The sequence below is a fragment of the Cornus florida genome, unplaced genomic scaffold (assembly GCF_030987335.1).
Source record: "Cornus florida cultivar Cherokee Brave unplaced genomic scaffold, ASM3098733v1 CherokeeBrave_3.0.0_Hap2_Chr09, whole genome shotgun sequence".
NCBI classification, from domain to species: domain Eukaryota; kingdom Viridiplantae; phylum Streptophyta; class Magnoliopsida; order Cornales; family Cornaceae; genus Cornus; species Cornus florida.
In genome coordinates, this window is record NW_026775579.1 from 64895032 (window position 1) to 64909050 (window position 14019).

A 14019-nucleotide genomic window follows, 5' to 3' on the forward strand; every position below is an offset into this window, starting at 1 on the left:
CATAACAAATTGTGACACCAATAAAGATCTAAGTATTGAGTATTGTCCAACAAATAAATACTATGAAAAACATTTCCTTAACTCTTAGAACAAACATTCTTTTCTCTAACTTCATTTGTAATACAAATTCTTAAAATTCAGAAAAAAAAAAAAAAAAAAAAAATGTGCTTTGTGGAGTTTCACGTAGAGTTTTAAATCAGTTCTTTTCATTTTTTATATTATTTTATCTATCAAAAGGGAATACAAAAATTCTCGTTAAATTCAAACTCTACCTGAAATATTTTGTTTGTAAGATAAATTTATCTATGTTGCAAGTTAGATTTTATCCGAACTAGATCTTACAAACAGAATTGGTATTGGACCCGATAATTGGATCTGATCACATTCAGTCCATGCCATAGGTCCTGAAGAATGGGCCCAAACCAAATATGGATCGTGGATTGGACCACCCAAGAAGTAAACCCTATTCTGAAGGTCTCTTAAAATTCAATCGAGTGACTTCCACAGTTTTCCAGGGTTTTGTAAACCCCTGTGCCCAAACAGTCACCTAACACACACACACACACACACACACACACACAGTTTTATTGGCGAACAAGAACAAGAAGTAGAACTAGTAGAAGAAGAGGAGAAATCCCCAAATCACAGACTCAAAATCCAATTAACCAAGCAAGAATCGGAAATCATGAACATAGCCAAGCAGAGCTCCATCAAAACCCTAAGATCTCTTCAACACTTAAGCCAATTGGCACCCACTCGCAGATGGATTTGCAATTCCTCTCCCTCCTTGATTCTCAAACAGTCCTTACTCCTCTCCAACCATTTATCTCCTCCTTCTCGATCCTCTCCTCTCCCATCTCTACTCCTCTTCGCCGTCCGCCATCTGTGCACCAATCGCGATCCCATTTCCAGGTAACATCACACACACACATATGCATACTTATATGCGTTCATCTATCTATCTATCTATCTATCTATCTATCTATATATGTATATTGATTGTGTTTCTGCTATATTGATTTATTTAGTGACTAATGCGTGTGCCTTGTGTTAATTGGTGCGAGATTCCTCCTATCAATGTGGGAGACAATTCATATATACGGGTATATACTTTGTATATATGTGTTGTTTATGCATATATTAGGTTTCTGCTATTTTGAATTGCTTAGTAGTTTTTACTCGAGCTTGAATTTGTGGTTTCTGCTTTGTTGAATTGCTTAATAATATATGTAGACACACACACACACATGTATATAGATTATGTTTCTGCTATATTGATTTATATCAATTTGAGAAAAATATACTTGTATGCGAATGTATATTTGTATGTAGGTGTGGTTTATGCATATATATTAGGTTTCTTTTATGTTGGATTGCTTAGTAGTTCAAGGTAACAACAATACATACATACATATATATATATATATATATATGCAGACGTATATGCGTTCACATATATATACACACACACACACATAGATTATGTTTTTGCTATATTGATTTGTTTAGTAGCTAATGCTTGTGCCTTTTGTGAATTGGTATGAGATTCCTTCTCATAAGTCTTGTCAATTTGAGTAACAATACATATGTCTGCGAATATGTCTGTTTGCATATATGCTTTGTTTATGTATATATTAGGTTCCTGTTGTGTTGAATTGTTTAGTAGTTTTTACTTAAGTTTAGATTTGTGGTTGTGAGAATAGGTATGAGATTGCACCTCCAATCAATTGGGGCATACGAATAGTACCTGAAGAGAAGGCTTATATTGTGGAACGGTTTGGAAGGTATGTGAAGACTCTGACTCCTGGTATTCACTTGTTGGTTCCATTGGTGGATCGGATTGCGTATGTGCATTCTTTGAAAGAAGAGGCGATTCCGATTCCGGAACAGCTTGTTATCACGAAGGATAATGTTCAAATCTTGATTGAAGGAGTGCTTTATGTTAAGGTATGTTTCGTGTTTTTGTTTGATTTTTTGGATTTTCTGCTGGATTGGTGGATTGAAAGTTACTGATTGCAGATTGTGAACCCTCGGTTGGCATCCTATGGTGTTGAGAATCCATTGTATGCAGTTGTTCAGCTTGCACAGATCACTATGCGTAGTGAGCTTGGAAAGATTACACTTGACAGGGCATTTGAGGAAAGGAGCACTCTGAATGCGAAGATAGTGGTGAGGTTTCAGTAGATTTGATGAATTTCATAGTTGTCTGCCTTCTTTTGGGTAGTGGATTGTTTGAGCTCTGATTATGTTAGCATCGAGCATCAATTACTGCACCAATTACTGCACGAGTTCTCTGTTGTAGTCCCAATATCAACATTTGACATTGGGAGGTTGTTGATTATTTTAAGTACTCCATTGATTCAGTTTTTTAACTCATAGTATGGCATCTTTTTTACATAGTGGACATATCATAAACCAAGCTATGGATAATGTTCTTTTATAATTTACAAGAAAAAATTATATTATTGAAACCATTGGATAATGCTCTTTTAAATTGTGAAAAGTACTTTTACTTATCAAAATAAATAAATAAATTGTGAAAGGTACTTTGAATTTTGAAGAAAGTAATTGAAATAAACTAAGACATTACCACAAATGTTCACCTACCGCATACCATATCTCAATAGATTCACATAATTTTTCTACTTTGTACAAACATCAAGAAGTGAACCATGGACTTCAATGGTTTATGGGAATTGTATGGTACTTGGGAAGGTAATTTCTGCAATTGTATGTGAGACTCGTGGACATAATCATTCAGTGCACTGTGCACTTTATCTAGCGCAGGTAATGTGTGGTGCAGCTTTGTGAGAAGGAAGTGAATTTAATTTATAATAGATGCTTATTACAAGTTGCCACACTTATCATTGTTTATGAATATACAGAGTTGAAACTATGTTGAAAGAGTTTGCATGGTGTATTTATTTGGTGTATACTGAGTTTGAATAAAAAGGGAATGAACTGAGCTGAGAGTGTGTTGAAAAAGTCTCCATGGTGATGATCTTAGTTAATGAGAGTATATTAGGGTAAAATGGTTAGTTTGAATTAAAAAAGTTTAAAAATAGTAAGTCTAAAACTTATTATATGGAGCATAAATTTAAAAATTAATATTAAGTATTTTAAAATAGTTAGTTTGATGCCAAGGGATACCAAAAATTGAACGAATTTGGTCAATCATTCTGAAGGAGGAAGAAGCTGAGGCAACGTTTTTATGATACAAAACACACACACACACGCACATATATTCCGAATCTTCGAGTCTTATACGCCTTGCTTGCTCTTTATGCTGCAATCGGAATCATGTTTCTGTTCTAATGTTGTAGAACTTGATTAGCACCTTATTTAGTAGGTCATATCTACTCTGTATGGCAAGTATGTTGCAATTCAAGTTCATTATGGTTATATTTTTATCTTTTTTTTTTAATTATATGCTTACAGTTAGTTAATTTTAAACTGGTCTTGTTATCTCAGGTGGCCATCAATGAGACCGCAAAAGATTGGGGTCTGAAGTGCCTTCGTTATGATATAAGTAAGTGAACTTTTTGTCTAACTTTCTTCTTTTCTTTTTCTTCATTAATATTTTTCCTACAGTGCTTTCATATACATTTCATTATCTTGTATTCTTTAGGCGAAATGATTCTTGATTCTGAAGTTAGGACAGCTATGGAGATGCAGGCAGAAGCTGAACACAAAAAGAGAGCTCTAGTTCTTGAATCAGAAGGTACTGTAGCCTTTTTTCCCACCCCCCTTTATTTATTTTAAAATTTCAGTTCTCTCTGTGGTTGAATAATGGACTAATCTATGGATTGGAATCAGGGTTGTACTCTGATTCAGACAGTTATACCCCATAGGCTGATTTCTTATTTAATAGAGATGCGTATAATTTTTCATCACATGGCTTTGTAAATTCTTTCTTTGACAACTGAGACTTATATTCGTAATAAAAAAAGAAGAAGTAATTGATAGGTCTGATGTACATTTAGCATTTGCATTATGCAGGAACCCAACTAGGTCAAGCAAAAGAAAGTCTACACACATATCCAAAAAACCCATCCCTCTTGACACGATCAACCTGGATACGCGTTTAAGAAAGAATCTCTAAAATCCATAGCAACCAAGAAGATTCTTCTATTTACTTTCCAAATGCAACACAACATGCATTAAGTTGATTATCTAACAAAATTAAAATTATAAGGTCCTGGCAATGCCAACTCCCATAACAGTACACCAACTACGAAGGCAGGATCTAGAAATGCCTCATAAGTGGAAAGAAAGAGTTACCAAATCTCTGCATCTAGTAATTGGATGTGCAAATGTTTCACTGATTTCACCTTATTTCTTTGCATCTAACACCCGTTAGGAATCATCCAACCTCCATTAATCAAGTGACCTGATATCAAAATCTTATGTCATTGTCCAAGCCAAGAGGTTACATTTAAAAGTGCAGTTGACCTATTAATCCTCCTGATGTGAACATTTTTATTAGTCAAGCAGCCTTAGCATATTCAACAAATATTTTGCCCCCAAATGGGACCATTGTACTTCATCTCCAAGCTAATTAATTTTAGCCATTTCCCACCGCCTTAAAAGTACAGAGTTTGTCAAGAAAAGATTCCACCTCATTCAACCACATAATTTTGGCTTCTAACGAAGGGAAGTTAACAAACCTATTGTGATGTGGCCCAAATTTTGTTTCGGCCTGGGCCGTGTTGTGACCCGGTTTTGAATCGTTTTTCCACTTGAGGGCCTTGGACCCTGTTTAGGACTCTCATGTAGCCTAGTATATAAGGGCGTTTAGGGTTTGTAGTGGGATATGAGAGAACACTGAAAATTGCAGGAAGAGATTGAGAGAGAGAGAGCTAGGGTTTGGTGGTTGCAACTTTAGACTCCTGATTTTTGCTTAGTGAAATCTTTCGCCAGATCTTCATTGTGGATGTAGGCTTTACGCCGAACCATATAAATCTTTGTGTCCTTTGTGTGTGGCGTGTTTACTTTTCAGCTTGATTCTTGATTTGTTTTTTGGTTTACGGCATTTGTCGTAACACCTATTATACCAATGAATGTTGTTTCCAGAGTCTTTTTTCCTCTTATATTCTTGATTACTGGTGAATTATATTTAACAGGAGAACGACAGGCACAAATTAATATTGCTGATGGGAAAAAGTATTCATTGATCCTTGCATCAGAAGGTTAGTTTTCATGATTTTATAATTAACCGTGCGGAAGGATAGTTTTCATGATTTCATCAATTTAGTTATAGCTTCCTCATTTCATCAATTTAGTTATATCAAAATCTTATGTCATCGTCCAAGCCAAGAGGTTACATTTAAAAGTGCAGTTGACCTATTAATCCTCCTGATGTGAACATTTTTATTAGTCAAGCAGCCTTAGCATATTCAACAAAGATTTTGCCCCCAAATGGGACCATTGTACATTATCTCCAAGCTAATTAATTTTAGCCATTTCCCACCGCCTTAAAAGTACAGAGTTTGTCAAGAAAAGATTCCACCTCATTCAACCACATAATTTTGGCTTCTAACGAAGGGAAGTTAACAAACCTATTGTGATGTGGCCCGAATCTTGTTTCGGCTTAGGCCGTGTTGTGACCCGGTTTTGAATCGTTTTTCCACTTGAGGGCCTTGGACCCTGTTTAGGACTCTCATGTAGCCTAGTATATAAGGGCGTTTAGGGTTTGTAGTGGGATATGAGAGAACACTGAAAATTGCAGGAAGAGATTGAGAGAGAGAGAGCTAGGGTTTGGTTGTTGCAACTTTAGACTCCTGATTTTTGCTCAGTGAAATCTTTCGCCGACTCTTCATTGTGGATGTAGGCTTTACGCCGAACCATATAAATCTTTGTGTCCTTTGTGTGTGGCGTGTTTACTTTTCAGCTTGATTCTTGATTTGTTTTTTGGTTTACGGCATTTGTCGTAACACCTATTATACCAATGAATGTTGTTTCCAGAGTCTTTTTTCCTCTTATATTCTTGATTACTGGTGAATTATATTTAACAGGAGAACGACAGGCACAAATTAATATTGCTGATGGGAAAAAGTATTCATTGATCCTTGCATCAGAAGGTTAGTTTTCATGATTTTATAATTAACCGTGCGGAAGGATAGTTTTCATGATTTCATCAATTTAGTTATAGCTTCCGCATTTCATCAATTTAGTTATATCAAAATCTTATGTCATCGTCCAAGCCAAGAGGTTACATTTAAAAGTGCAGTTGACCTATTAATCCTCCTGATGTGAACATTTTTATTAGTCAAGCAGCCTTAGCATATTCAACAAAGATTTTGCCCCCAAATGGGACCATTGTACATTATCTCCAAGCTAATTAATTTTAGCCATTTCCCACCGCCTTAAAAGTATAGAGTTTGTCAAGAAAAGATTCCACCTCATTCAACCAAATAATTTTGGCTTCTAACAAAGGGAAGTTAACAAACCTATTGTGATGTGGCCCGAATTTTGTTTCGGCCTGGGCCGTGTTGTGACCCGGTTTTGAATCGTTTTTCCACTTGAGGGCCTTGGACCCTGTTTAGGACTCTCTCATGTAGCCTAGTATATAAGGGCGTTTAGGGTTTGTAGTGGGATATGAGAGAACACTGAAAATTGCAGGAAGAGATTGAGAGAGAGAGAGCTAGGGTTTGGTGGTTGCAACTTTAGACTCCTGATTTTTGCTTAGTGAAATCTTTCGCCAGATCTTCATTGTGGATGTAGGCTTTACGCCGAACCATATAAATCTTTGTGTCCTTTGTGTGGCGTGTTTACTTTTCAGCTTGATTCTTGATTTGTTTTTTGGTTTACGGCATTTGTCGTAACACCTATTATACCAATGAATGTTGTTTCCAGAGTCTTTTTTCCTCTTATATTCTTGATTACTGGTGAATTATATTTAACAGGAGAACGACAGGCACAAATTAATATTGCTGATTGGAAAAAGTATTCATTGAACCTTGCATCAGAAGGTTAGTTTTCATGATTTTATAATTAACCGTGCGGAAGGATAGTTTTCATGATTTCATCAATTTAGTTATATCAAAATCTTATGTCATCGTCCAAGCCAAGAGGTTACATTTAAAAGTGCAGTTGACCTATTAATCCTCCTGATATGAACATTTTTATTAGTCAAGCAGCCTTAGCATAGTCAACAAAGATTTTGCCCCCAAATGGGACCATTGTACTTTATCTCCAAGCTAATTAATTTTAGCCATTTCCCACCGCCTTAAAAGTACATAGTTTGTCAAGAAACGATTCGACCTCATTCAACCACATAATTTTGGCTTCTAACGAAGGGAAGTTAACAAACCTATTGTGATGTGGCCCGAATTTTGTTTCGGCCTGGGCCGTGTTGTGACCCGGTTTTGAATCGTTTTTCCACTTTAGGGCCTTGGACCCTGTTTAGGACTCTCATGTAGCCTAGTATATAAGGGCGTTTAGGGTTTGTAGTGGGATATGAGAGAACACTGAAAATTGCAGGAAGAGATTGAGAGAGAGAGAGAGATAGGGTTTGGTGTTTGTAACTTTAGACTCCTGATTTTTGCTTAGTGAAATCTTTCACTGGATCTTCATTGTGGATGTAGGCTTTACGCCGAACCATATAAATCTTTGTGTCCTTTGTGTGTGGCGTGTTTACTTTTCAGCTTGATTCTTGATTTGTTTTTTGGTTTACGGCATTTGTCGTAACACCTATTATACCAATGAATGTTGTTTCCAGAGTCTTTTTTCCTCTTATATTCTTGATTACTGGTGAATTATATTTAACAGGAGAACGACAGGCACAAATTAATATTGCTGATGGGAACAAGTATTCATTGATCCTTGCATCAGAAGGTTAGTTTTCATGATTTTATAATTAACCGTGTGGAAGGATAGTTTTCATGATTTCATCAATTTAGTTATAGCTTCCTCATTTAATTTTTAATTTAACCACCATAGAGCAGCAGTGATTGGCTAGCTATATCTATATGTAGTGTTGGACATAATTAACTGTTGATTATTCAGTAGACATTTCTAAGAATAGTGGCGAACTTTATGTAGATGTCAATTTGTGGAGCGCTTTATGTTCAATGATGCTCTAGTCCTATATATTCTTGACCCTGCAACTGTTCTCTACTAGCCTATCCTGCAATCTTTCTGTATTAGCTTATCCATATTATTTGGATAATTCAAAGGATTATGTTGATGCTGATGCGTCTGCAGTATTGTTGCTCCACCTCTTTTATATCCTACACTCATTGACAATTTTTTCAATTCTTCTGTGAAATCAGTAGAAGCATCAGCTATCTTTGCCAGGGCACAAGCAACAGCACAAGCAACAGTGAAGGTGTCAGAGGCCCTTAAAGAGCATGGTGGAGTAGAGGTAATGATCTTCATTACTCTTGATTGCATGTATGGTGTGTTGGGATTTCATACCTTGCATAAGTCTTTCATATTTTACTAGCTTGCAGAAATTCCTCACCTTTAACTGTAGAACTTTTCCATGTGATTGGGCTACAAGTTGACTACAGCATTTTAAATTGATGTTTTTAGTTTTTTGGAAATTTAGTTGTTGTACACGGTAACCTGGCTTTGCAGCCTGTAATACATCTAAATTTGTCCGTTAGTATATATAGTGATTGTTATGATATATGCATATGCGATTGATTAGGTGCATTTACCAACACACCGCAATTGCCCATGACAACTGTTATGTGGGGTTTTTACTTTCTGGAGTGAATTGCTGTAAGTCTTGGTCTCTCTCTCTTTCTCTCGGCAAGTGCATGATGTTTCAGGGAGGATTCTCAGTATATTACTTGGCTGGCTGGTAGTTCGTTTTATATCACTTATATTCCGAATGACTAAACTATGAAAATGGTAATTTCTGTTGCAATAATAAAAACAGTCGATACCCAGAATAAAATAAAACTCAAGTTGGTGAACACATTGATACAAGTCGACTATATTGGGTTGATGGTTTTTTGGAAATTTAGTTGATGTACATGGTAACCTTACAAGTCGACTATATTGGGTTGATGGTTTTTTGGAAATTTAGTTGATGTACATGGTAACCTTACTTTGCAGCTTGTGATACATCTAAATTGATCTGACAATATATATAGTGGTGGTTATGATATTTGTATTTGTGATTAGTTGCATTTACTGACACACCACAATTGCCCATGACAACTGTTATGTGGGGTTTTTAGTTTTTACTTTCGAGATTGAACTGCAGTAACTCTTGGCCATTCTCTCTCTCTTTTGGCAAGTGCGTGGTGTTTGAGGGAGTATATCACTTAGCTGGCTGGCAATTTGTTTTATATTACTATTATTCTGGATGACTAAACTATGAATAGGGTTATTTCTATTGCAATAATAAAATCAGTTGATACCCAGAATAAGATAAAACACAAATCGGTGAACACATTGATACAGTTTTGCAATAGGTTGTGAGCATTCTAAATTCTAGTTTGTTGGCAATAGATGCTCTCACTGCCATCAGCAATTTTCAGGAGGTGTTCCATTCAGTGTTTTTTCCTTATGGAAGTTTCCTACCCTCCTTTCTCAAGAACTTATCCATCAAAATCCACAGGACAGCATTCTAGTGAAACAGAAGGTACTTGTGGCAGGAGTTTTGAATAGCTTTACAGCCAGCCTAAGAATTCTCTCTCTCTCTCTCTCTCTCTCTCTCTATTGGAAGAGTGATTTGGATTATTTTTCCCCCCTTCTGGCTCTCATCCAAGTGCATTCTTAAAAATACTCTGTATTTTATTTGGTTGATTTAAGTCAAATTTTTCTTACACTATCACACATTTTGTTATTTACTTTTGTTCTTGTTACACGACGTCTATTGGGACAAAATGGTTATTGCAAGTTTCTGGTAGTTTCGATAACAATGTTACACATTGGAGTTGCATCTTTCTGCATGCTGTCCCTTTACATCTACAAAATGTAGTTATGCCAATCAGTCTGTGTCAGCCATTGCATGCCTTCCTTGGGAATTCATAGTGTTTTCTTCTTTTCTGCAATTTGCGGAGTTTCACTGTTTCTTGCCCTTTCCTCACTTGAAATGTGTTGTCACTACTTTACATATGCAATGTGTCAGGTCTTCACCTCTTTGGTAAAAACTGTGCTTTTGATATTGTTTAAAGATGTACAAAGAATATGGTATTTCATTTGCAAAAGCTCAGACATGAATTATTGAGTCTAAATTTATTTGCATATACTGAAATATTCTTTATTTACGAAGCTCGTATTTGATATGCATTAAGGCTCGTGATTGTGATTGGATTTGCAGGCAGCATGTCTAAGAATGGCAGAGGAATACCTCCACGCATTCTGCAATATAGCCGAAGAGGTTAAGCCCGGACCTATTTTAAGATTGTATCATATTATTGGTTTTGATGCTTAATGACCAAAGCGTTTGATTTCTATTTTCCTTATTTGTCTTCTCAGGGCATAACAGTGTCGCTTCCTACAAATACTACAGATCTTGCCAACGCAATGGCTGTAGCTCTCCAGATGTATAAGAACGAGATTGTTGGTGCCGAGTCTGCTGGCAATGCGCTTCATCAGATCTCCCCCCCAGAATATGAAGGAAAGATGAAGAATATTACTACTCCCTCGGATGAAAGTAGGAATGAGAGTAAAGCATCTAATGTAGACCCTGTAGGTGAACCGACGTTTTCCCTCCAGAGCTCCAAGAAGGATAATCAAAGCTCATCAATGCAACTGAGCTCATTCAGTAATGGAAAGGTTTGTTGTGCTTGTCGGTTGTGTTAGCTTTGTAGACTTTTAGATCATACGGCCTTTCTTTTTCTAATTCGGAATCGCTGCCTGGTTCTTTGGTTCGACAGTTCCGTGCTGACAAGCATTAGACAATGGGAAAGAAAGTAGTCTATGCCTCCCAAAACTTCGCTTAAGCTGGTCTAATTCTGGGCTTTTCTTTTTCTTTTTTCTTTTTAAGAGTGAATTCTTATTGCACATGCGCTGTGGAGGTGAATATGATGTCATTTTGGTAACTATTACAAGATTTAGAGGAAGAAGGAATTGAACAATATTCGTTTTGTTTTTTGCCAACTCTTTATGGATTCTCCTTTTTGCCCAGATTAACAGGGAAGACTTGATTAATTGAAGTTTGCTCGTGTGGTTTGATATTGTCTATATAGACTGCTACAGTGTAGTGTGAACTGTGTGATGCTGGTTAGTCCGCCATCATAGATTTTAGGTGTAGCGGAATGGCAACTGTTTTGATGCGAGTCAGCCCGTCATCCCCCACTGTACAGCCGGACTCTAAATAATTTACCATTTTTCGGATTCAAAACGATTTTCTGTTTTGCCAGCACCATTACTTGTCTAGGGAGCAAAGTCCTTACCATTTTTTAGGTGTAGTGTTTCATGTTAAGCACTAGTTAATGTGAGAGCGATTTCATGATGACTTCATTATTTTTGGTTTGGTCTTGTATGATCAAGTAAATGGTATTCATTATACTGCTCAAATTTTCATCATAAATACTGGTGTGAAATGTGACTGTCTTGTGTTGCTAGAAAAACTGTTTTCTTTTTCAAGTGGTAGAAAGCTTCTGATTGTATTATCCTCCAAGTTGAGCGTAAATTTATAAGGTTGTGATGAGAATTGCAATCAGAACTTAATTTATAAGGTTGGGAGCAAAGTCCTCTCCAATTTTTTTTCCCCACAATATTAAAGTCACAAGCTCATTCGAGAAAGTACTTTCATGTTGATTAATGTGAGAGATATTGGTATTTTTAGTTTGGTCTTCTGTATCCCCAACCCGGTGGGGTGTCCTGTCCCGTACCATTTGGGTGAGGTTTTGAAAAATCGATTTTGTAAATGGGGATGGGGGATGAGAGTTGCTTCGGGTTTTTGGGCGTTTTAGGGGTAGGGTTACCCTGTTCCGAATATATTATAAATTTATCAAATTATCTTTATATATTATGATATATTTAAGTGTGTGTATATATATACACACACACATAGTAGGAAAATTCTAACCCTTACAAGTCTTGTGAAAAAAGATAATTGCGAGTAGGGATGGCAAATATTCCCATCCCGGCAGAACCAGCCCCATTTTGGGCTATTATGAGAAACCGATAATGTAAATGGGGACGGGATGAAAACTGCTTTGAAAATCCCAGTGAATTTTGGAGCGATTGTGGGAATGGAAAAATTAAGCGAGGATAGAGGATAGAGAATGAGATCCCGGCCTAATGCGATCTCTATTCTTCTGTGCTAAAGTCAATGGTATTCATTATATTGCTCAAATTTTCACCATAAATACTGGTGTGAAATGTTAATTGGCCAACAACTACACCCCATTGAACCCCTTTTCAATGGGTTCCCCCTAAATTGTCAGGGAAAAAAATAATAATAATAAAATAAATCCTTTTCAATAAATCAAATTCAATTGATTGCCTTATGTTGCTAGAAAAACTGTTTTCTTGTTTTTTAGCGGTAGAAAGCTTCTGATTGTATTATTCTCCAAGTTGAGCGTAAATTTATAAGGTAGTGTAACTTGTGTTGAGAAATGCAATCGAACTTAATTTTTTTATTTTTTAGAGAAATATGTTGTACATCGATATTTGATTGTTTCAGAATTTATTGTTCTACATAATAGAAGTAACCCAGCATTGTTAATCAATATGCTGAAATGAAACAATAACAAGATGACAGTTTCTTTTTAGAAATTATGTAAATTTATTTCTCTTTATTCATAGAGAAACTATATTCAACCATTACAAGATTTTAATATTTGCAAGCTCTAAAACTCTCCCGTTTGTTGAAACATGTAAACTAAATCAGCGGAGAGTTGAGTTAGGCATGTATACCATGTCTATATCCTCGACTGAAAAATAGAAAACAGCTCCAAAATTCATTTTGGTTGATAATTTTCTGGAAAATTGGAGTTGAAAAGGACCTAGTTTTTGATAATGTTCTTCTGTAATTTTCTAAAAAGTATTTTCTGAATAATAAATTAATTGAACCGAACAAGTACCAAACTTTTAACTGCCATCATCCCCTATTCAGGAGAGTAACATTTGGGTGAGCTCTATAAATGCACAACACGAGTCCTAATTTTGTATACTACTGCAATGCACCAACTCCCAGCAACTAATTATCCAATAGGAGAATTTTTCGATGATTATACAGATTCATTCAAGCTACGACGCTTCTCAATCGTGTCACTATGTCGAAGGAACGTAGGAAAACTTTCCGATGATTATACAGATTCATTCAAGATACAAGGCTTCTCAAGCGGAACCACCCAATGGATTCATTATCATCGGCTTGCCTTAATCCCATATAAAAGGGGCCTCTTTCCAAACTTTTCTATTACATACTAAATTATTTCCAAATGCCCAAATAATAGAGACTTTCAATAAACCAACCTAAAAACGATCAGATCCCAGCTGTCTTGGTATCAAACCAAAACAAACCTAACACCAACCAAACAACAAACTCCCCAACACTCCCACCAAATATGTATACACACATACATATCATAATATAAATTACATTGTCAATAAAACTAGCCTCTTCTTACTATTACATTGTCAATAATCATGCAGAAATTGTAACGCTTATACCCATATTTTGCATTCAACATGATACAATGTCACATTAACCCACCAAAAAAGAACAAGAAAATCAGAGCCACCCTCTTCTTTACTGTAAGTGCACGGTCCTGGTTAAGATTATGTTTCAATTTCGCGGTCCTTATCTCTATATCAAAGAGTTCTTTCACTGAGATATAAGGTCGAACATGAAAAATACTATCCGCCTTTAAATACAAATGAAATGGGAGGGAGGTGAGAGAAGATATTAAATACTAAGCATATGATCCTGCGTCAAACTGAATTGAAATATTTTCCTACCATTTCACATTTTTTTCTAACATGATCAAATGATCTGTTTGCTGAACTACTTAAATGGATAAACAACGTGTATAATCCTTCATTATTATTATTATTTCTTCTTCTTCTTTTCCGAGACTGATCACAATCATAATAGATATTTGA

At 36.0% G+C, this 14019-nt stretch overlaps 1 protein-coding gene across 10 annotated transcripts; it reads left to right on the forward strand.

Moving 5' to 3' along the window:
* The first annotated feature begins 546 nt into the window (after window positions 1-546).
* LOC132274152 (uncharacterized) lies at window positions 547-11145 on the forward strand. Of its 10 annotated transcripts, XM_059775336.1 has the most exons (13): window positions 548-912; window positions 1704-1947; window positions 2020-2169; window positions 3472-3529; window positions 3629-3721; window positions 5124-5189; window positions 6015-6080; window positions 6906-6971; window positions 7771-7836; window positions 8274-8365; window positions 10280-10339; window positions 10438-10737; window positions 10839-11145. In XM_059775336.1, the coding sequence occupies exons 1-13, from the start codon at window positions 686-688 to the stop codon at window positions 10857-10859; spliced, it is 1509 nt and encodes a 502-aa protein (XP_059631319.1). In that variant the 5' UTR covers window positions 548-685; the 3' UTR covers window positions 10860-11145. The 10 variants fall into 10 exon arrangements, with proteins under 10 accessions (XP_059631325.1, XP_059631319.1, XP_059631318.1 ...); XM_059775335.1 differs by having other exon boundaries at window positions 8277-8365; window positions 10438-11145; XM_059775334.1 differs by having other exon boundaries at window positions 549-912; window positions 10438-11145.
* The last annotated feature ends 2874 nt before the right edge of the window (window positions 11146-14019 follow it).